We start from the raw sequence: 27,691 nt of genomic DNA on the forward strand, positions 1-27,691 counted from the left end.
TATAGTAATCCAAGGTACACAAGAGACAGGATTGATTTCTTCATGATAGTCTCTGCCCAGAAGAAATTTCCAGTAGTTAAAAGGAACAAAACATACAAGCTTAGGGGAAGCACACAGCTACTGAGTGGAAAATCATCCACAAAAGGCAGACCCACTGGTATTTTGACACTTATTCAATAAGGAATAGGAATATTTTTCAAACCTCAGATTATGTTTATTTCAAAGGGATTCAAAGCACTTCATAGACTACCAGCTTTTTCTTTCAACTTTATTATTTTATCCCAAATGGTTTCCAGAATGTGGCAGAGTTTTGATGGCCAGATCCGATCCCCCTGGTGACATCTCCAGGTGACACCCAAAGCTCTTCAGTAAGTCCACTCAAAGGCAGATGCAGGTGAAAGACAAAGCCCAGATTGCTACTTCTTAGGATCAGTTTTTTCCATTTATAAAATCATATTTAGGCTTAGTCAGAAAAACTGCATTCACTTCTATTTAAGCTCATGACGAGTTCACTTGTAGCCAGTTTCTGGGGTTGGTGGTAATAATTAAAACCAATTAAACAAAGACTTCATCTTGATAATCGTGTATTGTCAACAAATGACTCACACTTTTGGTATCCGCAGCTGGTTAGGACAGTTCTGTAGAGAAATTAAGTGTCACCTTGGATCATGCATTCTCAATGGGGGCGATGAAAACTGGTCCTCACAGGGGGTGTAAAAAAATCTTACTCTATGTATAAAGCACAGACATACATACAGTACATAAATAAATATACAGTATTTCTGTCCTATTAAAATTTCAGAGGGACCCCATATTATATGATTCCTTTTACATTAAATGTCTGGAAAGGCAGATCTATAGAAATAGAAACTAGATTAGTAGATGTCTAGGGCTGGGGGAAATTGGGGTGGGGGGCTGAGGGTGATAATTTAGGGGTTGATGAAAAGATTCTAAAATTGATTGTGGTGATGGTTGCACAACTATGAATAGTAAAAGCCATTGATTTGTACACTTTAAATGCGTGAAATGTGTAATACGTGAATTATATCTTTTTTTTAAAGATTGGCACCTGAGCTAACACTTGTTACCAATCATTTTTTTCTCCTTCTCCCCAAAGCCTCCGAGTACATAGTTGTATATTTCTAGTTGTGAGCGCCTCCGGCTGTGCTATGTGGGACGCCACCTAAGCATGGTCTGATGAGTGGTGCCATGTCCATACCTGGGATCTAAACCTACAAACCCCGGGCTGTTGAAGCAGAGTTCATGAACTTAACCACTACGCCACCAGGCCAGCCCCTATAGGTTCTTAAATCTATAAGGGATGGAAACTTTTGACATCTCAGGCTGTTGCATTTCAACACTCCTGCATCAAACCCTTGGCTCACTCCCCCTTTCCATAGGCTATATGCATGGGTCTGAGCATATGATGGGATGACAACTTCCAATGATGACTTGAAGAAGATGTGGATCAAGAGAGAACTTTAGGATCTTTCAGTTTCTGATTACATGTTGATATCACCAAGTATTGCTGATTTTACCTTAAGAGAGCTGCAGTGTTAAAAGAATAATAAAAGGACATTTTCGTGTTATTATTCATACATTCATTCAAAAAATATTTAGAATGCAATCTCCTATGCCAAGCACTGCTAGGTGATGGAGAAATAACAGTGAATAAGATAGACATAGTCTCAAGGTTTCAGTCTAGTGAGGGATACGGACTAAAAACCTGTTTATTAAACTACACTGCAACTGGAGCTGAGGTGGAGGAAGCAGAAGCAGAGTGGTCATGTACCCATGAAAAGAGGGTACAAAACACAGGAAGGAGATAGGGGAAGACTTCCTGGAGGAAGGGATGTCTAAGCAGAGACATGAAAGATGAGCAGGAGTTCACCAGCTGAACAGGAGAGGTAGGAAAATACAAGGCAGAAGGAAGAGCATGAACCAAAGCTAAGAAGCAAGAGAGAGCATAAAAGTGGAAAATGTTCAGAATGCCTGGAGCATAGAATATATGAGAAGATTAGGAGAGATAAGGCTAGAGCAGAAACCAGGGGCAAGATCATTGTAAATTACATCAAGGAATGAGAGCAGTAGGATACTAAAGAAAGATTCTAAGGAGGGAAGTGATGAGGTCAAATTTGAATTTAGAAATTTGTTACCCTAATCTAAGCCTGAAAAGATGATGACCTATATTAAGGACGTGACAGTAAGAAATGAACTAAAATGATATTTAGGAGGTGGATTTGCCAGGTACTGGTGAAGAGAGGGGGAATTCCTCAGACTTCCAAGCCTGGCAGTTGGGTGAATGATTTACTGAGATAGGAAACAGAATGGAAAAGCAGTTTGGAGAAGCGGGTAGAATAGTTGGATTTTGTTTTAGCTGTGTTTGAAGTGCTGGTGGATTATCCAAGTGAAGATGTCTACTAGACAGATGAAACTAAGGGAACTCCATGAATCCCACATGTAAACTCAGGAGCTCTAGCAGCCACTGAGTATGTAGCAGAACCCTGGCGCTCTGTCAAAAACATCAAAAGAAACAGGTTCAATAGGAATTTTTTATTGTCCCACCAAGGGCTTGAGTTGATTTAACATTCTGTTCTGGCTTCCCCTAGCCTTACTTGCTGAATAAGGTACTCCCAAAACCTGGTGTTTGTTATGTAACAGATCCTATTTGCTAAACTCTTCTAGATCCTTTTCATTCCGGGCAGCTACCTGGGCTACATTTGAGAGAGGTGACTCAAAGAGGGTGGTAATAGAGGTCACATTGTTTGTTGGAAACAACACAAATAATAACAACTGACTTTTTAAGTGTTTGGAATAGGCTCATGCCGAAACACCCTTTATAGCTGCCATAGACACATAAACAGTCTCACTAACTCCCTCCTCTAATCCTGATTCATCACTGCAAAAACTTAGGCCTTGTCCCAGGGAAGAGCCCAGCCCAGCCTAGACTGGAACGAGGGTAGCCCTTGCCTAAAGGTAAGTTAGGTTGACCTCTGTGATTTAAAAAGGATATTAGACCTTTGAATTCAAACTATAGTGAGTTTCTTTCAACCTTAAACTCCTCTACATGCCCCCCTTCCTTTTAGAGAGTACTGAAGTGTTTTTCTAGGTTGGCAGTAAACCTCTCTATATCTCAGTTTGACTAAATAATAACAACTAACATTGGTCAGATATTGGGCTAAGTACAGACAAAATTTTTTCACGTGAACCTCACAAACAATCCTATAAGAAGACACTGGGTTTAGAGAGGTTAAATAGTTTTCCCAAGGTCACAGAGCCCACATTCTTTAGCAACCACGCTATAATGGCTCCCATTTTCTATCTATTATCTCAATCTTTTTTGTTTTAAAGATTGGCACCTGAGCTAACAACTGTTGCAACTGGCTGTATTTCCTTCTCAGTGCTCAGAATCTTTTTTTTTTAATTCTTCTCCCCAAAGGGCCCAGTACATAATTGTAGATTTTAGTTATGAATGCCTCTGGTTGTGCTATGTGGGATGCCGCCTCAGCATGGCCTGATGAACAGCACCATGTCCACGCCCAGGATCCTAACTGGTGGATCCCTGGGCCGCTGAGGCGGAGCGTGCGAATTTACCCACTCAGCCATGGGGCCGGCCCCTATCATCTTAATCTTGATGGTGACAATAATTGTCACAAAAATAACTGACAACTATTGAGTATTTATTATGCCCCAGAAACTCAATGAAAACACTTGACATGGATTTTGGTGTTTAACCATCCCAGCAGTTTTATGAAATAAGTACTACTGTCTCCATTTTTAAGATGGGGATCCTGAAGCTTAGAGAAGTTGTCACTTGCTGAATGCACACAAGTGATAAGTGGCAGTGCCAAGCTTCAAACACAAGTCTGACTTCAGAATCCTCACTGTAATTACTACACTTTGGTCAGGGTGACCTGTGAGGTCCCTCTCCTACTACCCAACCCCTTGCTGCCTGTTGTTCAAAGGTTCAATGATTTGTCCCTGTACCATGGAGCCTTATCAGATTTTATTTCACATAAGTTACATCATTAAAATCATGGTTTTGAATAGTTGTGGTGAATTTATCTGGTTTAACAACTTTTTGTCTAACCTAAGCATTGGAAGTAGCTAAGGAAGAAGAGGTAGGTAGAGCCAGTCACAGGTCGGCCCAGGGCCAAGTTGAAGCAGAGAGATTCATTTTTTAACACTGAGGGTTCAGGGAAAGGGTTGAGTCTTGGCTTCCCACTCCACAGCCTGGGAAAGTCTAGTGCCTGCCCATATAGCAGAAGCCACCTTTGCCAGCAGGAGTCTCTGCTTCACAAAGCAATATTTTATTCGCTCTTCTTTTAGCTCCAGAAACACGAGGCTGGCTGTATTTCCTTCTCAGTGCTCAGGAGGAACTCTAGAGCCCAGATTTGCCAGGACAAAAAAAAAACCCAACAAAATAAAACAACATTTTGTTTTAATTTTAAAAAATTTTAAATAACTCCTGAGAAGTCTTCAAGCTAATGTCCCAGACTTGGAAATGAACACTTGGCTTGCTTTTTTGTACTTGCCCCCTCGCTGTCTGATAGTCCTCAAATTCCACAATACCTCTGTACTGCCCTTCCAGGCCCCCAGTGATTCAGGTCTATCTGTTTTGATTCTGAATTCTTCTCCAGACCATCCCCTCTTCTCCCACATGCTAAGGTGGCCCTGATAGTGCTAGTACTTTGTGAATTAAATAACAGCCAATTCAAAACAATGTCGTACCTTACCTTCTCAGCACAGAAAGTTACTTGATGAATATAGAACAAATCTATCAATTATAATGCAGCTCAGTTGCTGGACAATAGAATTAAAGGAAGATTGGAAGGAGAGAAAAAGGAAAGAGGTAAAGAAAAAAGGGAAATTGTTATTCAACTCCCTCTGTGTAGTATAATATGTACTTTCACATGTTTCTCTCTTAATATTAGCCTTAAGCAACCACTTTAATCCCCACCACTGAGCTTGAACTTTGATTTATTGAGGAAGTTCAGAGAGCCCTGGATTTCTGGTCTTGACAGGTCAGATATTTTACATTCCCAGTATAAGATTATCTGGTCCACATAAGAGAAATAAGTGTAAATGAAGTTGTATGTTCATCCCAAGTCTTTTCCCCTGCCCTACCCACCCCTTATGTTCAAATACCTCCCTCCCAGGCCCACACCTGAGCTCTGAATTTACTGACAAAGCCTCTGCAGACTCTGAGTGGGAGAGCTAGGGCAGAATGTAAGGGAAGGAAATAAATAATGGATGATAAGCATGGCTGGTGACAGATTGTTGCAACAGCAGCAGAATCTGTAGGAGTTTAGATGCAATTCTGCAGATCTGAGGAGTTCTTCAGTACAAGAGAAGGGAAAGAAAATCTGGCCATCTTCAGCAGCTCCATAATTATGAGCCCACACTTCACAGTTATCACAAGGCAACCAGAGTTGTCCCACACAATCCAAACATTTGTCGTGGTCAAAAGTATGATTTGAGGTGCATGAGAACAGCTACCAACTCAGAAAAATCTCTCTCTCGCTGGGCCTGAAATTCCACATTCATTTGTCAAACCTCGATGTTTTCCCAATTCCAACATCATAACACCAGGAGAATCATATTGTACTAGTCAAATTGATTTGAGTAGAAAAGCAATTGATTAAAAGGCTACAGGGGAGCCAGACCTGACGACCTAGCAGTTAAAGTTCAGTGTGCTCTACTTTGGCAGCCCAGGTTATGTTCCTGGACACGGAAGCACACCACTCGTCTGTCAGTAGCCATGCTGCAGCAGTGGCTCACATAGAAGAACCAGAAGAACTTACTTACAACTTACAACTTACAACTATACACAACTATGTACTGGGGCTTTGTGGGGGAAAGAAAAAAGGAGGAAGATTGGCAATGGATATTAGCTTAGGGCAAATCTTACCCCCTCTTAAAAAAATAGAGAGAGAGAAAAAGGTCTATGGGGGGAGAGAGTGATGTCAGTAAGATGGTAGACTAAGAAGCTATAGGCCTTCTTTCTCCACAGAGACACCAAGTTAACAATATATGGACCAGAATATCTCTATGAGAACTCTAGAGACCAGCCAAGAAGCTACAGCATTCAGGTCATTGTAAAACCAAAAAGGGAATCCAACAAAAGGGGTAGAAAATTTGCAGTTTTCACCACGCCTATCCCTGCCCTTCCCCTATGCAGCATAGTGGTGAGCAACTGGGACGAAATCTCTCAGACCAGGGTTCCCCCTCAGGATAGAAGCAGAAGAGTGGACCATGAGTCCAACATTCCAGCTTGTCTGTGGGTTACCTAAGGGACTAGTGTCTATCTTGCCTGACTTGGACCACTGACGGGACTGGCACCAGAGTTTGGAAGCCGCTCAAAACAAAGGCAAACAGAGCAGCGTGTTAGAGCTGCAGAATCACATGCAGACACTAGGGGGAGCAATAGATCAGAAAAGGTTTGAGATGTCCTAGAACCGGCAGCTGAGCCCACCGGTGAAAGTCTTCCTCTGCATGAAGCCAATACACAAAGGTGGAGAGGAGGTTGTTTTTCAAATGCCCAAGTATCAGCGAAAGATTACAAGGCAAAGAAACATGGACCAATCAAGGGACCAAAATAAAACTCCAGAAACTGACTCCAAAAAACACACAGATCTGGGGCCAGCCCCATGGTGTAGTAATTAAGGTCTGTGTGCTCTGCTTCTGGGGCCTGAGTTTGTGGGCTTGGATTCCCAGCGCCAACCTACACCACTCATAAGCCATGCTGTGGTGGTGACCCACACACAAAATAGAGGAAAATTGGCACAGATGTTTGTTCAAGGCTCATCTTCCTCAAGCAAACAAAACAAAAATGAAAACAAAACACAGATCTATGAGCTGTCTGACAAAGAATTCAAAATAACTATCATAAGGATGCTGAATAAGCTAAAAAAGAACACAAATATACAACTAAATGAAATCAGGAAAATGATGCATGAACAAAATGAGAATATCAACAAAGAGAGAGAAACTGTAAAAAAGAACCAAACAAATTCTGGAGCTTAAAAATATAATAACAGTACTGAAAAATTCATTAGAGGAGTTCAATATCAGACTTCATAAGGCAGAAGAAAGAATTGGTGAACTTGAAGATGAGTCCTTTGAAATCATTGAGTCAGAGAAGTAAAAAGAAAACAAGAATAAAGAAAAGCAAAAAGAACATGAGGTACTTATGGAACATTATCAAGAGGACTAATATACATATTAGGGAATCCCAGAAGAAGAGAGAGAGAAAGGAATTGAGAGCTTACTTGAAGAAATAATGCACACAACTTCCCAAACTGGAGGAAAGAAATGGACATACAGATTTAAGAAGCTTAAAGAATCCAACTAGGATAAATCCAAAGAGAATCACACTGAGAGACACTATAATCAAACTGTCTAAAATCAAAGATAAGGAGATAATCCTGAAAGCAGCAACAGAAAAGCGATTTATAACATGCAAGGGGACTTCCATAAGATTATCAGTGGATTTCTCAGCACACACTTTGCAGGCCAGAACAGAGTGGCATGATATACTCAAAGTGCTAAAGGAAAAAAAAATCTGTCAACCAAGAATATTGTATTCAGCAAAACTGTCCTTCAAAAATGAAGGAGCAATTAAGACTTTCCCAAGTAAACAAAAGCTGAGGGAGTTTATTACCTCTAGACCTGCTCTACAAGAATATTAAAAAGAGTCCTTCAAGTTGAAACAAAAGGAGAGCAGACATGAAGATATATGAAAATATAAGATTCTCCGGCAAAGGTAAATACATGGACAAATATAGTAAACTGCACTATTATAATTTTGGTACATAGAGTTTAAATGAAGAAAACTTTAAAATAACTATACATCCATGTTAACAGGTATACAATATACAAAAATAGAATTTGTGACATCAATAACATAAAGTGGTGGGTGGAGCTTTAAAGGAGTGGAGTTTTTGTATGCAATTGAAGTTATGCTGTTATGAGTTTAAAATAGAATGCTATAACTTTAAGATGCTTTATGTAATTGCAATGGTAACCACAAAGAAAATTTTACATGCGGTATCTAGTCGAATTCACAAAAACCAAAAGTGGAATGGTGGTTTTCAAGGGCTGGCAGGAGGTGAGTTGTTTAATGGGTATAGAGTTTCAGATTTGCAAGATGAGCAAATTCTGGATATATGTTTCACAATAATGCGAACACACTCAACACAACTGAACAAGACACTTAAAAATGGTTGAGATGGTAAATTTTATGTTTTTTACCACAATAGAAAAAAAGGCTATGGGGGGTGAGGGGAGAGTTAATGTTTAATGTGCACAGAGTTTCAGTCTTGCAAGATGAAAAGAGTTTGGGAGATGGATGGTGGTCATGGTTGTATAACAATGTGCATGTATTCAATGCCACTGAACAGTACACTAAAAACAGTTAAGATGGTAAATTTTATGGCACGTATATCTTACCATAATTTAAAAAAAAAACACTGAATCCAAAATAACCAGTAAGTGTGACCATATCAACAAATTCATTTCACTCTAAATTGTGTTCCACACTCCCTGGCAGAGTACCTTCAGAATCCATTACATAAATATTTTCAATATAGAAGTAAAATAGAAGTAAACAAAATACTCCAAAAAAAATGCTCTGGGGTAGCTCACAGAATCACCAGTGCTAGACTTAGGTATACACAGGCAAAAACAGTGCTCCCAATCATGCCATTAAATAAATGTGCAGTGCGAGCAGCATGCTACCACCGCTAGGCGCTGGACACTGCAGCCTGCACCACACCACCACCAGATTCTGTCACTGGCAACACTTGCCAAAGTAGTCCATGACTCTTCCCCCTGAGAAGATTAAGAACCAGTGGACCATAAGGTAATGATTGACAGAATAATTTTATGGAAACTTCATAACAGCAGCGTAGCTCCAAAGCAATGTTCCAGGAACCAATGATATTTTAACATCTTAAAGATGCATTGATAATACTTTTCAACTTTAAAATTAGGAAGTTGAATTTACAGAAAAACAAAAACCTAAAGAGCTTTGAGTTCTAAATTCCTTTCAATGCCCTGAATTTTATCTGACCTTTGTAATAAAAATGCATGTTTTTATACATATTGTGATCATTGGTCAGCTTCCCTCATTTTATTTTTCTTTTGATATTACACAAATGCCCTCTTAAGCTCTAGCAGGTAGCTATATACGATAAAAACATAATACTTACATCTCTCTTGAGGCAGCCAGCCTCCAAAATGTCCCTCAATATTCCCCACCTCCTGGTATTTGCACCCTGTGCAGTCCCCTGCCACTTTGTACCAGGGTTAGTCTGTGTGACCAATAGAATATGGCAAAAGTGATGGTACATCACTTTTGAAATTAGATTTTAAGAGACTATGGATCTCTTAGATGTCTTGCGAAGCTGGGTACCATGTCATGAGGACACTCAAAAAGCCTATGGAGGGGCTGGCCCAGTGGTACAGCGCATGTTCCGCTTTGGCGGCCCAGGGTTCACTGGTTCGGATCCCAGGTGCGGACATGGCACCACTTGGCAAGCCACGCTGTGGTAGGCGTCCCACATATAAAGTAGAGGAAGATGGGCATGGATGTGAGCTCAGGGCCAGTCTTCCTCAGCAAAAAGAGGAGGATTGGCAGCAGACGTTAGCTCAGGGCTAATCTTCCTCAAAAAAAAAAAAAAAAAGCCTATGGAGAGACCTACCTGGTAAGGAACTATGTCCAATCAACAGCCAGCGAGGAATGGAGGCCTGCCGACAATGATGTGAATAAGCTTGGAACTGGAACCTCCTCCAGCAGAACCTTCGGACAACTTCAGTGCCAGCCGACAGCTTGACTACAACTTCCTGAAGGAACTTGAGCCAGAATTACTCAACTAAGATACTCTCACAGAAACTGTGGGTTTGTTTAAAAACCACAAATAACATTTTAAGCTGCTAAGTTTTGTGGTAATTTGTTATGCAGCTATAGATAACTAATACATCTCTCCAGCAGTTCTGTAGGGGAAGAAAAGTTGTGTATGTGTGTGTCTTAGAAAACACTGTTAAAATGTTAAATGCCTACTGATGCATACATAAAATTATAAGAAATAGATAAATGACAAAAAAATCCATCTGCTGACAACCTCACACACCAATAGGAGAGGAGTTCTCAGTGCTTGGCCAAGTAAGCTGCTGCCAAGTAGATAGAATTTGAGAGTTAAAAGGTCTAGATTAGCTCCAAAGAGCTGGCCCTACTAACCTGAAATTTTACCATTAGAGATAAATTTCATTGGGTCTTGTAGAGTCCCTGAAAGGCATATCTTAAAATAGTATTTACAATAGGATCATGACAGGAAATAAAATCTAATTGTAAATGGTTCACCTGAAGAGACTTTTAATATGGAGACTATTTACAAAAGTGTGGGCATGGTTATAGGAACCAAGAAAGAATGCTGAAACATCCAGAGACTAGAAGGAGAGGGAAGATATTTGGGCAAAAGGCAGAAATTGTGTTACCAGAGTCCATTGACAGGTGGCCCCAAGGAGAAGGGGGCACCCTCCCATAACTATCCTAATGGTGGGACATGGTCACCCCTAAAACTGTGGTGCCAAAGCAGGGAGGGAGTGGGAAAGAAATCTATTAATCTCTCTGTTCCCCCATCCTCCAGTCTCATGCTGGTGCTTGCCTTTGAGGAAAGCTGACCAGCAGCAAGAGGGCAAAGGAGCCCAGTTGGTGCAGGGGTCAGTCTCCCAGGGCACAAAGCCAGAAAGAAAATAGCAGAGAACGGCCAGTTGTAGGTGGCACAGTGTTAGAGCATTTCCAAATTCTGAAAGAATCTTAAAGATCATCTAAGACAGTCTACTAGGCAGTCTGTGTAAATCCTCTCTGTTTCATCCCTAGCCGAAGAACCCAAAACTCCAATGGTGGCAAAACATGGCCTGTGGAGTCAGACAGGCCTGCTCCCTGCTTCCAAGCTGTATGATCTTGGCCAAATTACCTAACCTCTGAAAAACTCAGGTTTCTTCTTTGTAAAGTGAGCATCATAATAACAGCTTCAGGAGGTTGTGGTTAAACTAAATAATACATGAAGAGGTGTAGAGACTGGCCTCCTCCCCGATGGGGAGGTGTTGACTTAGTTAAGTATGAAAGATTTGATCATCAGAATCAGCACAACCTGACTTCCCAAAGAGCTGAGTGGTTCATCAATACAGCTTCATTACTACTTAAATATCCATCAACTGAAGCCTGGTAAAATATATTCCAATGCATATGTACAGACGATAGTGTATAGCTAAATTTTAAAATGTGGCAGTTCTGAATATACTGAAATAAAATGATTTCCAAGATAATACTCATAATTTTAGATTGATCAATAGATAGATAGATGATAGGTAGATAATCTCTGGCGTGATGCATAAAAAATAAGTAACAGTGGATGCCATCGGGATGAATTTTGGAGGACTGGCCCAGGGCTAGATGGAAAATTTGATTTGTATTATATACTCTTTTACAGAGAGAACTGTTTGAATTTTTTTCCATGTATATGTACTATCTTTAAAAAAGCTTCCTTGACACCAAAAGTCTTTCGAGTTTGTGTCTTGTATTTTTTGTTTATTCTATTTATTCCACAACTGTTACAAAATGCACTACTGTACTAGGTGCTGGGGCTACAAAAAGAGTAAGACACAATCCCTGCTTTCAAGAAGATGTAGTCCAGTTGCAGAGACAAAAAAGTAAGCAGGTATCCATTATGCAGTATAATAAGCACAGCCTCTCTGATCTTCCTTATTTAAAATTTGAATATACACACAATTCCCCTTAAACTCCCTTTTTTTTGTTGCACTTATCACATTCTAACATCCAATATAATTTATTTACTTATGATGTTTATTGTCAGTCTCCCTCCACTCCATGAAGGTGAGAATTTTTGCCTGTTTTGTTCATTGCTAGTTCTCCACTGCCTGAAATGGTGAAATTTTTCAATAGATGTTTGTTGAATGAATAAGCGCTTTGTAATATAAAAGTATGAAGAAGGAGCTACCAGAAAAGAGCAGAAGGAACACCCAACTTGTATATGGAAGTCAATAAGGCTTCATAGTAGAAATGACACCTGTGCTAAATCTTGAAGCAAATCTGGGTGACTTTGGCTGAAAGACCTAATGTTCTAAGAGTAAGCAAATGAAAAATACAGAAAGATGAAACATAGAGGCAACTGTGAGTCCAAAGGCATGGAGATGTAAGAGAGAATGGAAACATGGAAAACTGAGCATATGTCAATAAATATTGGTTGCTGTTCATTGTTTATGCTGGCTGGGAGATGGGTTCTTGAAGATTTGTTATACTATTCTTTCTTTTGCTTATGTTTAAATTTTTCTATAATACAAAGTTAAGAATAACGGAATAAGTAAACTATTTTTTAGTGAGTATAAAAGAATTCTTTAAATGAATGTTTTCTAGGCAGAGGGACACAGCTTTAGCTGCCAGCCACATGTAACAGCAGCCAAACTGGGGTGGCAATAGGAGGTGGGTGAAGAGGGTAAATATCTGAGAAGGAATACGTCAATAGTTTTTCAATTGTAGATGACAACTCAGTCAGCTCAGGTATAAAGGGGAATTCATTGGTTCACATACTAGGAAGTCCAAGGGGGTATCTGGTGTTAAAAACTGCTGGGTCCAAGAACTGAATTGATACCACCAGAGCTCTGTCTCTCCCTCATATCCTTTTTGCCTCTGTTCAACTTCTTTTCTTTTTTTCAAAGATTGGCACCTGAGCTAACAACTGTTGCCAATCTTTTCTTTTTCCTGCTTTTTCTCCCAAAATTCCCCCAGCACACAGTTGTATATTTTAGTTGTGGGTCCTTCTAGTTGTGGCATGCTGGACCCACCTCAACGTGGCCCCATGAGGGGTGCCTTGTCAGTGTCCGGGATCCAAACCAGGGAAACCCCCAGGGGCCGAAGAGTACATGGGAACTTAACTCCGCCAGAGGGCCGGCCCCTCAACTTCATTTTTCAGATAGGCCTTTTCCAAGTGGTGAGCAAGATGACAACTGATAGGCAGCACCTCAAATTCTTCCAGCTTAAAGAACTTCTCTCTCCCAATAGCTGTATATAAATCTCATGGAAATCTCTGATGGTCTCTACTTGGGTCATATGCCCCTCCCTGAACCAATCACTGTGGGGTATGGAGATGGAATAATATGATTGGCCAAGAGTGGAATAGGCACTTGTAACTGGGGGAGGGGGAACCTCAGACAAGATGATTGACAGCTCCACCAGGACCACATGGAATAGGGGAAGAAAGAATCCCCTAAGGGAAGGATGCTAGCAAATTCAAATAATGACATCATGGCCCCTATGGAGGGCTACAGTTGACCTTGGAGATGGGAAGGTTAGAGGGTGCAGAGTGGATTGAGTAGTAGGAGAGAGCAGGGATAGGCAGAGAGGCCTTATTTTTCTAACTAAGGCCAGGCTGAACTGGGCCCTGGAATTATAGAGAAATTTGTTGTTGGGGTGAGGGTGAGGGGACAGATGGTGACACAAATGAAAATATGAAGCTTACATTAGCCTCATATGGCTAATGCTAGAAGCGGACATGAAACAGTTAAAAATCTCCCACTTTTCCACAGAGGGATGATTGAAGATTGAATATGGATAAAAACTGGTGATAGAAATGCTGTAATTTTCTCAGGTAAATTGTGAAGTTGAATGCAATTAGAAAAACATCCACAAAATAGCTCTGGTTTGGTTGGCATGTGACCAAACCCTGAACAGCTTAGATTAGTATAAAAGAGATTCAAATATATGTCTTTTGCATATGCTTAAGAAACTGAGCTTAAGGAAGAGAAAAAGCAGTGCATGCCATCTATTTAGGAGGTATGCAAGCTCCAGAGTGAGTCCGGGAAGAAAAGGGACTTCAGTCTTCTAAGACCGGTAGGCAGTGGGAAAGGCAGAGACTCACAGAAGCAGAAGCAAGGTCAGAACCCAGCGCAGATCCAGAGCCTGAGACCCATAAAACCAGCAGGAGCACTGTGCCTTCTGCTGGGTACCACACCCAGTTCTTTCCATCCAAATAGTTCCACATACACCTTCTGTAAGAAATCTTCCAGCATCTCTTAGCAGTAATGAGTTATTCCATTAGTGGTGTGATCATCCATGGATTCATTGGCCTTTGTCCAGTGCTTGCCTGTTAGGAATGAAGGGAGAGGTTTTGATGACATTGGACCAAAGGACCCAAGAGAACTAGAAATCTACTGTGGCTCAATCGTCTTTCTTCCCTGTGAGGTTCATGAGCAAGAAATACATTCAAGGAAGAAATCAAAATACTACTTTATTTTCACCTGAATAAACACCCAATTTCTTAGTACAGAGCTTTCTGGTAAACAGAAGGTTGGAGCAAGCAGCCTACAGTAAAGGCCTACATGAGCCTTTCCCTCCCCACTACACACCAAAATCTTCTCACCTGGTGTCCTGCCACATTGGACCAGAAATGAAAGTAATAAGAAGTATGCCTGGCTATGCATTTGAGGAGGAGAAAACAAGATGGCCAGATCCCAAGAAGAGGCCCTGGTTCAGCTTACCTATTCCTACTGCTTGAGGTAGAAGAGAAAGCTGCATGGGGGTTCACAACCCTGCCCTTGTTAAATGTGGACCAATTAATTTCCTGGAACCTGACCAATCTAGTGAATAAGTCCTCCCTGGGAGAGGCCTTCCCTTTCCTCTAAATACTTGCTCCTCAAAATGTGGGCCATAGCCCACCAGATGGGTATCAGCACTACCTGGTAGCTTGTTAGAAATGCACAATCTTGGGCCCACCCTAGATGAATGGAATTAGGGAATTGCATCCTAATAAGATCTCTGGGGGTTTCATACGCACGTTAAAGTCTGAGAAGCACTGAGTTTCTGAATCCTAAATCCATGCCCAAATCGTCTGTCATTTGTATCTTTGCTCACTTCCTAAAATAGTGCTCTGCATACGGTCAATAGTTAATGAAAGGATGTTTGAGAAATTCTCTTTGGCACCTATTTAATTCCATTCGAAGGGAGGAGACCATTTCTGAGTAATCGGCACACATTTACCAATGAGTAGCTTAGACAGAGACAGAAGCATACTAAAAACAAGCAAACAAAACAGTTCTAGACATACTCACACAGCTCTGCTAAGTGGGACAGACGGGCATAATAAGTCTCCTCTCACTCCATCCCCCAGCCCATGATATCCCCTTCCTTCCAGACTCACGTTCTCCTTCATCCAAGCTAGTATTAAGCTCTGGTGTTGGGCTCTGTTTCACACACAGGATAATACCATGTGGATTTCATGTCTCTTGCAGCCCTGTTCTCAAACCCAAAATTTAAGAATGACACAGCCAAGACACAGTAGGAAAACAAAAAGCAATTTGGCGCATCAGTACTTCTCACCTTTAAATAGTTGTAACCGTCATGACCCAATTTATGTCTTATTTCTGACAGTAGCCAAATCCCAGGCATGGATCTTCATCCATTGTTTGCCCTCAGTAGCTCTTCCTACCACCGGAGTAGGAAGTTAACAATAAAAACTCAGAGCACCCAACTCCCAATGTCTTCTCTTTGCTCTACCTGACACAATACCTTAACATAAAAAGGGCCAGGTGTTGGCAAATATGGATTAACTAGAGTCTGCCATAACATTATTATGGAATCCAATAATGACAGGATTCAATGAGTAAAGTTACCATCTGTGGAGCACTTAGAATGTGTTTCACAACAACCTTACGAAGCAAGTAGTATCCCCATTTAATGTGTGAGGAAATTTCAGGTTTTCAAAAGTTGAATAACTTGCCCAAGCAGCAGCAAAGATAGAATTGCAGCCCACCCCTGTCTGAGTCCAAAGCCTCTTAACCACCAAACTAATACCATGTCTCACTGGTCATAAACCACTGCAAACTTGCTGTGTGAGCAGAGAATCATTTTCCTTCTCTGGGGCCCAGGTGAGGATTAAATGAGATTAAAGATGTTCAGGCACTTAGAAAAGATACTGTAACATATAAGGTATAATTTAGTACATAAAGATTGTGTCCAAATAGAAACCCTCCATACCATATAAATGGGAACTATAGATGTGAAAAATGCTCACCCTTGTAATTAAAGAGATCCCAGTTCATTCAATATACAGTTCCCATTTACCAAATTAGAAAACATTTTTTAAAGCTTACCCCTCAATGTTGGCAAGGATGTTGGAAAACTAGTACATTGCTGGCGGGAGCACAGTTAGCACAACCTTTCTAAAAAGCAAAGTGACAATATGTTTCAAGACATTTTTAAAAGTGGACATAATTTCTTGTAAGAAAATTAAATTAGGACAAAAATTTAAGTGTAAATATAGTTAAGAGCATAGATTCTGAAGCCAGATTGCCTGGATTTAGGTCCCAGCTCCACTACTTTTTAGCAGTGTGACCATGGGCAAGTCTCTGTGACCTGGTGTCCAAAACAGGGGTAATAATGGTGCCTATTTCACTGAGCTGTTATGAGGACTAAATGAATTATCATATGTAGCGTGTTTAACTCACTCTCTGGCACAAAGAAAGCACTATACATAAACGGTGTATATTATTTTTATCTCAGTGTTATTTATAACAGCAAACAATTGGAATCTATCTGTCTGACCATAGAAAAATGGTTAAGTACACTATGGTATAGACATAAAATGAATTTATGAAGCCATTAAAAACAAGGCTCTAGAAGACTATTTAATCACATAGAATGTAAAGTAAAAAGAGCAGGAAACTGCATCTATGGTTCCATATCACTCATGTTTGTTAAAAGAGCGCTTTGTATAAACATAGATGAATAGAAAGCAACTGGCAGGAATTACACCAAAATATTAACAAAAAACCTATCTGGGTGATGGTGCAAGGTTGGAGGTTTCTGTACTTTGCAAATCCTCTACAGCTTCTCACACTCTGACAGGCTTGTGAATCACCTGGTGAGCTTGTTAAAATGCAGATTCTGGGTCAATAGGTCTGCGATTTTGCAGATTCTGCACTTCTAACAGGCTCCTGGGTGATAATGATGCTACTGGCCCACGGCGTACACTTTGAGTAGCAAGGTTGGGGAGCAGGGGTTCTCAGACTTGAGTGTGCCTCTGAACCAACCAGAGGGCTCTTTAAAGTACAGGTTGGTGGACTCCACCACTAGAGTTTCTGATGTTTGCAGGTCTGGAGTGGAACCCTAGAATTTGTATTTCTAACAGTTTTCCAGGTGATGCTGATGCTGTGGGTCTAGAAACCCCACTTTGAAAACCACTGCTTTAGAATGCATATAGTTTTCCTTAGCATCATAAAGGAGAGGGGAGCACTAGAAAAATAGGTCGGCCTTCTTCATTGCTTACAAAATCAAACCCAAACTCTTCATCCAAATGCCTCCATCATCTAACCCAACCATTTCCCGGTACTGTTTAGGCCAAAAAATCAAACCACGATACCCCAAACACACCTGAGATTTCAAACTTCACGACTCTGCTCTGTTTCCTCACTGGTTGATATGTCACTTCCTTCTGTTTCCTCATGCCCAAATCCTACCCATCCTTCCAGGCCCTTGAATGCCATTTCCTCCATAAAGCTTCCTGACCCACGACTATTTAAAAAGCCACCTCTCCCTCCCCTCCTCGGGCTCCACAGCACTTCTGTTCCTCCCTGGTGACACTTAGCCATCTTCCCTCCTAGAGTGACTCTACGGGTGGGCGGGGTAGCTCTCCCAGTAGGCTGGGAGTTTCTTAATTGGGAGCAGGGCAGTCACTTGCCTATCTGTCTGCCCCTGGGCCTCAGCAAATCCCCAGCAGACAGCTGACACTCGGGGCTGACGGAAGGAATGAATGAAGTAAGGGATGGAATCTCCTGAGGAAGGGCATGGACTGTCCTGTAAATGGAAATTAGAAGCACTCATACCAAGCTCGATGACCGACAGTAACAGGTGTTTTCCATCTCTGGTATCTGTGATTCATTCTGCACAGCTGTGGGCACACCAAGGTGTCGGCACACGGTGGCTCCTGGAATACAACGTCCCACACGCTGAAGTGCACACTGTTCTGGGCGCCGGGGAGGTCACACACTGAGACACACCTCGGCGACAACCTGGATCCATAAAAAGGAGGCCTTGCCACCTTAAACAAATGAATGTCTTACTGCAAAGGACAAGAAGCTATGGCTTGTGCCTACGCCCCTTGTTCCCCGCCGCACCTTTTTAGTTTTTAAGAAATCTATCCAGGGTGAGTCTTCAGGCGTTTCGTCGCTGGCGTCTCCCCTCCCTAAACACACACACACACGCACACCCCTTCCCCCATTCGTCTCTTTGACTAGGCGCGCCCCCGAAGACTGGATTGAATGGGAAAGAACGGGGCCGTCTTTGTCATTAATCCTCCCCTCCTTCGGGCGAGCCAAGCTTCTTCCGGGTCAGCGACAATCACCGCCACCCCAATCGGGCCCGCGGTCCCCTAAACCTCTAGCCCCGGAGCGCGCGAGGGCCAGGTCGCCGCCGCCCGCAGGTTGCGGGAGGGGAGGAGGGCGAGGAGGAGGGCGGGCGGCGCGGGGGTGGGGGAGGGAGGGAAGGAGGGGAAGGCAATCCGAGGAGGAGGAGAGAACAGCTTCCCGCAGCTGGCGAGGAGAATGGGAGTGCGGGGCGGCAGACCGCCGCGGGGTGTCACGGCCGCGGCCGAGCTCGCCAGGCGCGGGGCCGGCGCCCGCCGCTTTTAAACCCCGGAGGGCGCGGCGGCGGCGGGCGGATCTCGGCGCGCGCGGGGCGCCGGGTGGCGGCCGAATGGAGAGGAAGGGCTCGGCGGCCGGGGCCAAGGGGAACCCGAGCCCGCCCGCGGCCAGCGAGGCGCTGCGGCCGCCGCCACCACTGTGCGTCCCGGGCGGCGGCGGCGGAGGGGCCCCGGCGCGGAGCCAGGCTGGGGCGGCGGCCGAGCCCGCCGAGTTCATCCGGCGCGCGCACGAGTTCAAGAGCCAAGGGGCGCAGTGCTACAAGGACAAGAAATTCCGCGAAGCCATCGGCAAATACCACCGGGCGTTGCTGGAGCTGAAGGGGCTGCTGCCGGTCCCCGGGGAACGGGAGCGAGACTCGCGCGCGGCCTCCCCGGCCGGGGCCCCCAATCCTGGCCGCCTCTCGGAGGAGCAGAGCAAGACGGTGGAAGCCATCGAGATCGACTGCTACAACAGCCTGGCAGGTGAGCTGCGCCGCGCCGCGCACCGGCCCCTCCTCCCCTGCCCTCCCCGCCTCCCGCTCCGCGCGGGTCCCCAGTCCCCGGCCCTCCGGTTCAAAGCCGACCTCTGCGGCGCGCCCGAGATGCATACTCCTTCGCGGGGACCGTGCTGCTCTGGGAAGGAGAACCGGGGAGGGGGGCGCTTTGGAAAAAGTGTGACTTTAGGATTATACCTTCCCAAACTCGTTGTCATCCCGTGTCCCTTCCTCCGCATCCATCGTAAATCTCACCTATAAATAACTGGAGGGACAGAAGGGGACCCAGCTGGCCTGGCAGTGGCTGCTGCTGCTCCCCAGTGGACCTGGGTCCAAATGCGGGAAGCAGCGCCCAGGGTGGGCCCCCCGCACCCACCGCGTGCCCAGTGGCTGCTCTCCTCAGGTATCGTTGGCACCAGAGCTCGCCCTCACCTTCCCCCCAAGTGACCGCATCCCTATGGGTAAGGTCCTTCCCCAAGTTCCTTTGGCCCCAGTAGCAAGGGCAGTTTGCCACGATGCCGTCAGCATCTTGAGCAAAATGGATTCCAAAATGCCCCTTTCTTCTCTCCGAGCTCTGCTGGGGCCCCCGGTTGCCAGGTGAAGAGAGCGCTCTCAAAGGGAAGCTAGTTCACGGTTGAGCTTGATTCTCCCTCTCCTGCCTGCCTCATTCTCACTCCGGGTAGCTTTGGTCCTCACACCAGCTGGCTGTAGGGTGTGAGGAGAAAGGGGGTCCTTCTATTGGGATGAGAAGGTGAGATATACATTCCAGAGTTCACTTGGGGGATCTAGGTCAAAGTCAGGCATTTTTAAAAATTTTACTTTGACACAGGAAAATTTAAAGTCCCTACAAAAGGAAGGGTCTGGGTCTTTCCAGGGTTTTTCTGTGTGAAAGTGGAAGATGATGGCAGAGGCAATGGCCGTGTATTTGAAAAGCAATCTCTCCTTCTCTCCCACTCCATTTGGTGGCATTTGGGCATGGTCTAGCTCCTCTGACCAAATAAAAGGCCATTATTCCTGGTCCCTAACCCTTGAAGTTGCCTAAACTAGCTATGAACAGTTGGGGCAGAGGAGGGTTGGGAGAGTGACTGGGTGTGGCTGGGGATGGTGGCTGTGTCTGGGGCCCAAGCAGTTGGGGGATGAAAAAAAAATCCATAATTCTGCTCTGTTCCTAAATGCAGTTCTGCTCTGTTCCCTCTGAGGGTTCTAGTGCCAGCCTTTCTCTGCCTTCCCATAATGCCATGTCCAGTGTCCTCTTTAATCAGGCAAAAGCCAGGCCCTGGATACACTGTAGTTTACAAACTTACAGAACCCCTAGTAATAGTGGTAGTAGCAGTTGTAGAAATGGGGGTGCTGATAGCAGTGCCAGTAACAACAGCAGCAGATAAAGTGCTAGTTTATAGCAAAGATGGGATGTTTCAATCCATCGCAAGCTACAGCTTGATTCCCTTTATTTCCCGTAAGTCTCTGGCACACTCACTCCTGCCTGATGAATAGTTAAAGGGCAGAGTGGCCGTGGGAGGAGGAAGAGGCACTCTGGATCTCTGATGCGATGACTTCAGAGTGGTAATGGAGTCTTCTATTTAGTATTATTCATGGGCATTCGAGGGTTGCCCCTCGCCCCATGCTTTTGGCTGCTGGCATGTGGCTAGCACTGCCTATCTTCTACCCCAGAAGTGGTTACATTTCCATGGTGAAACCAAAGATGGGTCCATTCCGGGCAGGGCTGAGATCTGGACAGCTCCTCCACTTCCACCCCCACCCCCCAACACACACACACTTACGAAAACTTCAGCGATGAGAGAAAGGAGAGTAGCAACAGCCGATTTCCCCCTCTGCTGCCTTCCCCAGTGCTCACCACTTATTAATATTCATAATTTATTATGTGCACTGTGCTAGGCACTCTACATACCTTATCTTTTTTAATCTTTAAAACAACTCAGTTAAAGAAATATGATCATCAGTTTTGCAGAGGAAAAAACCCAGAGGTTCCAGAGCCGTTCAACTCCAAAATCGGTGTCTTGTCATCACACCTTGGTGCACAAAGTCACTGTCCTCTAGGCCTCCGTCTCCCTTGAGTACAGTCTCGGGTGGGCTCCAGAGCCTTACAGTTGGAAAATTCTGATGGGAGCTCTCAGCCTTGGTAACCAGGAGAAAGAAATACGGCAGCTTGATTCAAGGCTCCGATAGGGCTATTTCCAAATATTGTCAAGTTTCACATAAACAAGAAAAAAAAGAAGAGTAATTGTGAGCTGAGCAGTCTTGTCAAGCCAGAATCTGTATCCTGTGTAGAAAACTCAACTGGGAGAAGGGAGCCATGTAGAAGTCACTTGGAGAAGTAGCAGAAGCCTGATGTTAGTTTCCTTTGGGACAATGCACAAAATCGTTACTACTACTTTCTCAGAAATCCTAGCTAATAGGAAGGTATCCTTTATTGTTGGATTGCAAAACCACTACAGACTTTAGAAAATACCAAAAAGTTTAAAGAAGAAAATACAAAATTACCTTTAATACCCCCACCTAACAAAATCCATTGTGATATATTTCCTTCCTGTACTTTTTTCTGTACATAAATGTAAACGGTTTACAAAGCTAAGGACCTCCTGTATACCGCTTTTATTCCCACTTACCATTATGTCAGAAGCATTTTTATGTTTCATTAAAATATTTTTGTGAAGATGATTTTAAATGGTGACATAAAATTTTTACACGTGTTTACAATTATCGTTTGATGGAAAGGGAAGGAAAAACGATCCCTGTTATTGTTGTTAGAGCGGGACAATGCAGCATGGTCCATAAGATATCCTTTCCCCCTTGTGCCTGCTGAAAGAAAGGAGACAGCAACTACAAGTTCGTTCTGGCAAAAAGGCAGCTGACCCTCCCTCGGGCTGCAGTGCCAGCTGAGCAGCCCAGCTGGCTCCAGGTGGGGGCAACCTGAAGATATTTGTTCTCTCAAGGATCTGTCCTTCTACCCAGCTGTGCATAGAGGGAGAGGTTGGCATTTTGAAGGAACTTAGACTAGGCCAGAAGTACCTGGAGGATTAGGCTATGTTGCTAAGGGCATCTCAGCACTAAACAAAAGGCTGTTGTGAGGCTTCTGGAGGAAACCTAGGCTCACTGGACATTTGTACTCTGCATGGAAGGCTCCAAGAGAATAGCAAGGGGGCAGCTACAGTGTGCTAACAGATATTCTTCTGGAAATCCATTTGGATGACCTGGGGGGACTACATGAAGGGTGTGTAGGCAATTTTCAAAGTGCCCATGGTTGTGGTCTGTTCTGGCTTGGAGTTCCTTCTGATTAGGAGGGATATGGCCAGTTGTGCAAGACTTGATTTTGCATGTCGTATTCTTTTTCTTTTTCTTTCTTTTTTCTTTTTTTTTTTTTGGTGAGGAAGATTGGCCCCAAACTAACATCTGTACCAATCTTCCTCTATTTTGTATGTGGAATGCTGCCACAGCATGGCTTGATGAGTGGTGCAGATCAGCACCCAGGATCTAAACCCAGAAACCCTGGGCAGGCAAAGCAGAGCACCCAAACTTAACCACTACGCCACCAGACTGGCCCCTGCATGTCTTATTCTCTAAGAAATTCAAGGAAAGAAATGGGAAGCCTCCTGTTCCTTCAGAATTTATAATGACTTTGACATGATTAGAAAAGACATTCTGACCTGCCTGGGGAGATGTAGAAATCTAATCCTTACCAGGGCTGCAAAGGAAGCATGTACTGGCCTGTGGAGCAGCTCCTGTTGACCTTGAACAAGACACAGGACTCCCCTGGGGCACTGGAATGTTCTTAGCAGAATCTCTTGAAGGGCAGAGCCTTTTGCTCTACATCTGTTCCTGTGGGGTTGTGGTGGCCCCAGCTGGGGTGTGATCAAAAGGTTGCGGCACACAATGACTTTGTTGGTATTTTCAAATGATGTTCGAGACTCAAATGCCAGCAGTGGAGATGGGTGTCAACAGGCCACGGCACTGGATCTGAAGGCTAGATGAAAGTCAGCTTGTGCCTCTATCCATGGCATACCCTGGGACTTTAGAGAAGCCCCTACCACGTCATTTTACCTCCATTTTCCCATTCATTTAGAGCTATGTTTGGGAGATTTTTTTGTTTATTTTACCAAAGGGGCAGATAATATCAATTGATCCCAACTGAAGCCCCAGGACAGGGGTGTGACAAGCCTAGAGAGGTCACCCTGGGAAAACACCTGGCATGGGAACCAGCTTTATCAGTGTTGGGAACATGTCTTGAAGCCATGGGACCAGGGCAAGCTACGTACTTTGTGAGACCCAGTGCAAAATGAAAACGTGGGGCTCCTTATTCAAAAAGCAGGGGAAGAGTGTCATTAAAGGTCTTAAAAGATAAAGCTTTTTCCGTTCTTTCATGATTTCTCTCTTTTGACTTGACGTGGTGTTTTTATTTGCTATTTAATGTCATTACAAGAAAATTAAAATTTTAAATTATTAGCATGAATCTTACTGTTCCTCTGTATATTGTGCAATGCCAGTTTTAAATGGAAATATTTGAGCACTTGTATGTGAAATCATATAAATTACACAATTCACATTTTGTGGCTTATACATACATATGTAGTTTAGTCTTACTAGAATAGTGGAAATGCTGACAAAACAAACTCAACTCTTCTTATTGCAGTTCTTCATATCCATACTTTATGTGCACACTTTCTACTGAGCTTGGCTTTATGATGAGTAAGGAAAGGAAAAGGAACTATAGGTTACCCTATTCTTTGCTTCCATGCATCATTTTCAGCATTTTGGCTAGTACAGGAAAGTAAATAAGTAAGAAAGGATATAATGAAGATTTAGGTCATTCATCTTTCTTAGAACACTATTGTTTTCTTTCCACAGTTGAAGCAGTTTCTGGGTTGCATGGAAAGCATGGCTTCTTGGGGCTGTTAGCATGTCTGCTTACTTAGTTATAGACTTAACACTTTTACCTTGTGCTTAAGCTGGGTCTTGAGGAACTCTCATGCATTGTGGATCCACTGGAATTCTGTGTTCGTGGAACCTCATGAGTGCTATATGCAAATGGGACTGCAAAGAATGGTTGTGCCTATCTCCACTGCTCATATCCATGCTCCATTGTCCTGTTGAACTTGACTTACAAAGCACAGTTTCAAAGATAAAATTAAGGCAGCAACAGAGCATTAAACCAAATACAGGGCCCTCTGAGCATAGGTCCTATGTGACAGCCAACCCTAGATCGGACACTTAGAAGATGACTAGCTGGGTACGTGGAAGGTGGACAAAATTAAATATAGACTCTGAGGCAGATTCTAAGACAAGGGGTACTCAACAGAAATGTGGAACCAGAGAACCAAGCATAATGATGGATGAATTACGAATGCAAGAACTCAGTGGTGAAAAGGAGGTCAAGAGCTAGAGACAAGTGGCAACCTGGTAGCCAGAAGATGAGTTGTTGGGGTAAGAATTGGGCAAAAGAAGAGGAAAGAAGGGGCTTCATGCTAGGATGCTCAGCCAAGATCCTGCCATCTGTAGGGGAGAGCTTGACTAGTCAAGCCATTGTTGGTCTGAGGCTGCTCCTTGGACGGCACGTTGGCCAATAAATCTTAAGCCTGTAAATGTGGCTTCTATCATCTTCAAGAAAGGTTGTGAGAATTGAAATTTGTAGAATGCTTTCAAGGAAAGAACATTCGGAATGTAGACTTAGGCTGAGTTTCTAAAGTGGATTCTGAAGCTCCTTAGTTTACCTCCAAGGGAAATGAGTTGGATGACTCTTAGCCGGAAACTCTTTAGGACATCTTGAAGTCAGAGTCCCTACAGCCAAAATACATGGGAGTACCCCATCCAAGGCAAGGGGACTCAGCTGCGGTGCAGACAGAAAGGCCAAGATGTGGAGCAGCCAGAAGATGTTCCCAGAGCTTCACAGGTTGTGAGTGACCTCCTGATGGGACAATCTCTCCTTCCAGCTGTTCCCATTTACCACCAGACCCTGCCTAATCCAACAACGGGATGAAAACCTATTGGTTTCAACCAAGGAACCAGCAATTTCCTAATTCCCCACTATTTGGCATTGAGAAGTCAGGTGTCCATGTTGGGAACAGAATTTTCCATTTTCTCTGAGCTGATTAGTCCAGTTCCAACCACATAGCAGCAACCTCTAGCTCAGACAATGGTACCAAACATAAAAAATAAGCCAAAGATAATGCTACAGAAGATTCAAGGAGTTTAGCCTTCCTGGTGGTATTCAGATGGCCTTGAAATCATTCATTAGCAGTGTAAAGCTCGTTATCTTTCTTTTATACATACACACATATTTTCATATCAGCAATGATATGATACTATGTCTAGTAGGACCCAAAACCAACAGTTCCCAAATATTTTTGAAAAGGAAGCAGAATGTTCAGTGCCAAGGGAGGTTGACTTGAGCTAGAAGAATCCTGGGTTGAAATGCATGCTAGTGGAGCTTCCCTTCCCTTTCTACCAACAGGACTTTAAAAGGGCACTCAAATGACAGACAAGTTTTCATGGAGGAAGTTCATGGGACAAATGTTTCCCTTCCACAATGTTTCTGTGTATAAAGAACAAAAGTGAGAAGTGGTGCTAACTAGCTAGCATGAGAGTTGTGTAAAATCAGAATTATGATTTTGGATTTGGATATGACCCCAAACCTTACACAGGTGCATGAATTTCCTTGTGAACATTACCAGCTTGTCATCCAGCACGACCTTAGGTACTTCCAACAATAGGGATACTCACCACCGCCTAAAGTGACCCATTTAAGAACCACCCCCACAAAACAATAACTACAATAATAATAATGACAGTATTGGTGGTAAAAAATACCATGATGAGCCCAGTTCCTGGCAGCCCATAGATGTTCCATGAATGTGTTTGAAAGGAATGAAAATGATTATCCCAGCATCTGTCTCATATTAAGGATCCAATAAATTCAATCATTCCATTAATATTAATTGAGCACTTAATATGTGCTAGACTGTGGGATTGGGGGCTGGTATATGGAAGTAGACATGAAGGACAAGGTCACTGCCTTTAATGAACTTACATGTATGTATATGCGTGTGTATATATATGCACACACACACACATATATATAATTTCATTTAATCTGTATAACTTGGTGAGACAGGAAACTCAAGCTTGGAACAGTTAAGTCACTTGCCCATGGTCACATGGTAGTATGTGGCAAACTGGGATTTCTCATCTAAGTCTGTAATTCCCACACCTATAGTCCCAACCATTCACCCCACAGCCTCCATCTTCAGGAGTTTCTTCCTTAAGTACTAAAACTTGCCTCCCTGAAATTTCTATTGATCCCTCCATGTTCTGTCTGTCCTTTGGAGCAGCATAGAATACGTCTCACCACTGTAACAAGGACAAACCTTGACATTTTTAGGACAACTCGCTTGCCCACCCTTCAGTCTTGTCTTCTGTAGGGTAAACATCCTTTTACTGTGATTGTGCCTCGTATGAATAGGTTCTCATTCCATGCCCATCCTTGGTGAGTAAGGGAAAAGTATCCTGCATTCTATAACCAGGTCATAGTTTCCCTAGGTCTTTTCTCATTAGGAAGGTGACCTGAATTTGTATGGACAGAGAGGAGTGAGGAGCTAGTGAGTCATAATTTCTAATGAGCCTGGAGACTGCAGAAGCCCCACCTGTACCTCCTCCTCTTTTCTACCCCTCTTGCTCCAGACTGTGTGAATTCCAGTTAAGAGGTCTTGAGAAATTTAAGTGCAAGTGTTAAAAGCAGGAGTTCACTTCAGCCATTACTGTTTCCATAACCCTTTGTGGATACAGTGTGATCCACCAGAAGAACATCTGGAGTTGACCAAATGCATTACTCTAGACCTGGCCAATTTTAATGTCATGAGAGCAATGATACCATCATTTAAAAATGTGTTTCAATTTAAGTGCCAAATGAGGTTGGACACAGTATTTTTCTGTGTGGCATGGAACATTTGCTCTTCTAACATCCTGGGAATTAATATTTATTTTTTAGTTTGTGTTTTTATGACTGACTGATACTAACTTCTTGTTTTCATGGGCCAAAACCTCATCTCCCATGAAACAAAAACAAAAAAACCCAAACTCAGCACTAAATAGACCGACTGGCCCTGCGTCCAGTGGAACACTGACTGAGGAAGACTCACATGACAGCTGGTGGCACATTCACTACATATGTGAACTTAATCTGGTCACAAGATCTCTAACCTTGAGTTTTCTCCCTTAGTAAGTGGGTATAATCATGCCAACCTGACTCACAGGGTGAGGGCAAGGAAAAAGAAGATTATGTGAATGGACTTTATAAGCTACAAAGTATTAGAAGTGTAAATTATCATTTTAAGTGGAAGGAATATGTAGGAGAAAAACAAAAAAAGAGGAGGAATAAGAAGTGAGACTTGCCCAATGAAGGAAATTCTCATCTCTAATTCTTACAATTTTAGGATAATAGGGATAATTGGATAGTGTCTACTAGGAAAACTCTCTTGATGCCTGGTTTCT

General features: G+C 43.2%; 1 protein-coding gene and 1 long non-coding RNA gene across 4 annotated transcripts in view; one reads left to right on the forward strand and one right to left on the reverse strand.

Moving 5' to 3' along the window:
* Nucleotides 1-288: 288 nt before the first annotated feature.
* On the reverse strand, nucleotides 289-18,426 carry LOC124230833 (uncharacterized). Of its 2 annotated transcripts, XR_006886299.1 has the most exons (4): nucleotides 17,902-18,426; nucleotides 14,066-14,165; nucleotides 9,705-9,855; nucleotides 289-638 (listed from the first exon to the last, which is right to left on the reverse strand). It is a non-coding gene; the product is annotated as an uncharacterized LOC124230833 (long non-coding RNA). The 2 variants fall into 2 exon arrangements; XR_006886298.1 differs by having other exon boundaries at nucleotides 9,705-14,165.
* Nucleotides 18,427-18,567: 141 nt separating this feature from the next.
* Nucleotides 18,568-27,691, forward strand: part of TTC9 (tetratricopeptide repeat domain 9) — a 30,635-nt gene continuing 21,511 nt past the window's right edge. The window contains exon 1 of one of the 2 annotated variants that reach the window (XM_046647226.1): nucleotides 18,568-19,178. In XM_046647226.1, the coding sequence (XP_046503182.1) occupies nucleotides 18,770-19,178 (409 nt within the window). In that variant the 5' untranslated portion in view covers nucleotides 18,568-18,769. The remainder of the gene's footprint in view (nucleotides 19,179-27,691) is intronic. The other variant, XM_046647225.1, reaches the window with a different exon arrangement.

The sequence above is a fragment of the Equus quagga genome, chromosome 20, assembly GCF_021613505.1.
Source record: "Equus quagga isolate Etosha38 chromosome 20, UCLA_HA_Equagga_1.0, whole genome shotgun sequence".
Classification (NCBI taxonomy): domain Eukaryota; kingdom Metazoa; phylum Chordata; class Mammalia; order Perissodactyla; family Equidae; genus Equus; species Equus quagga.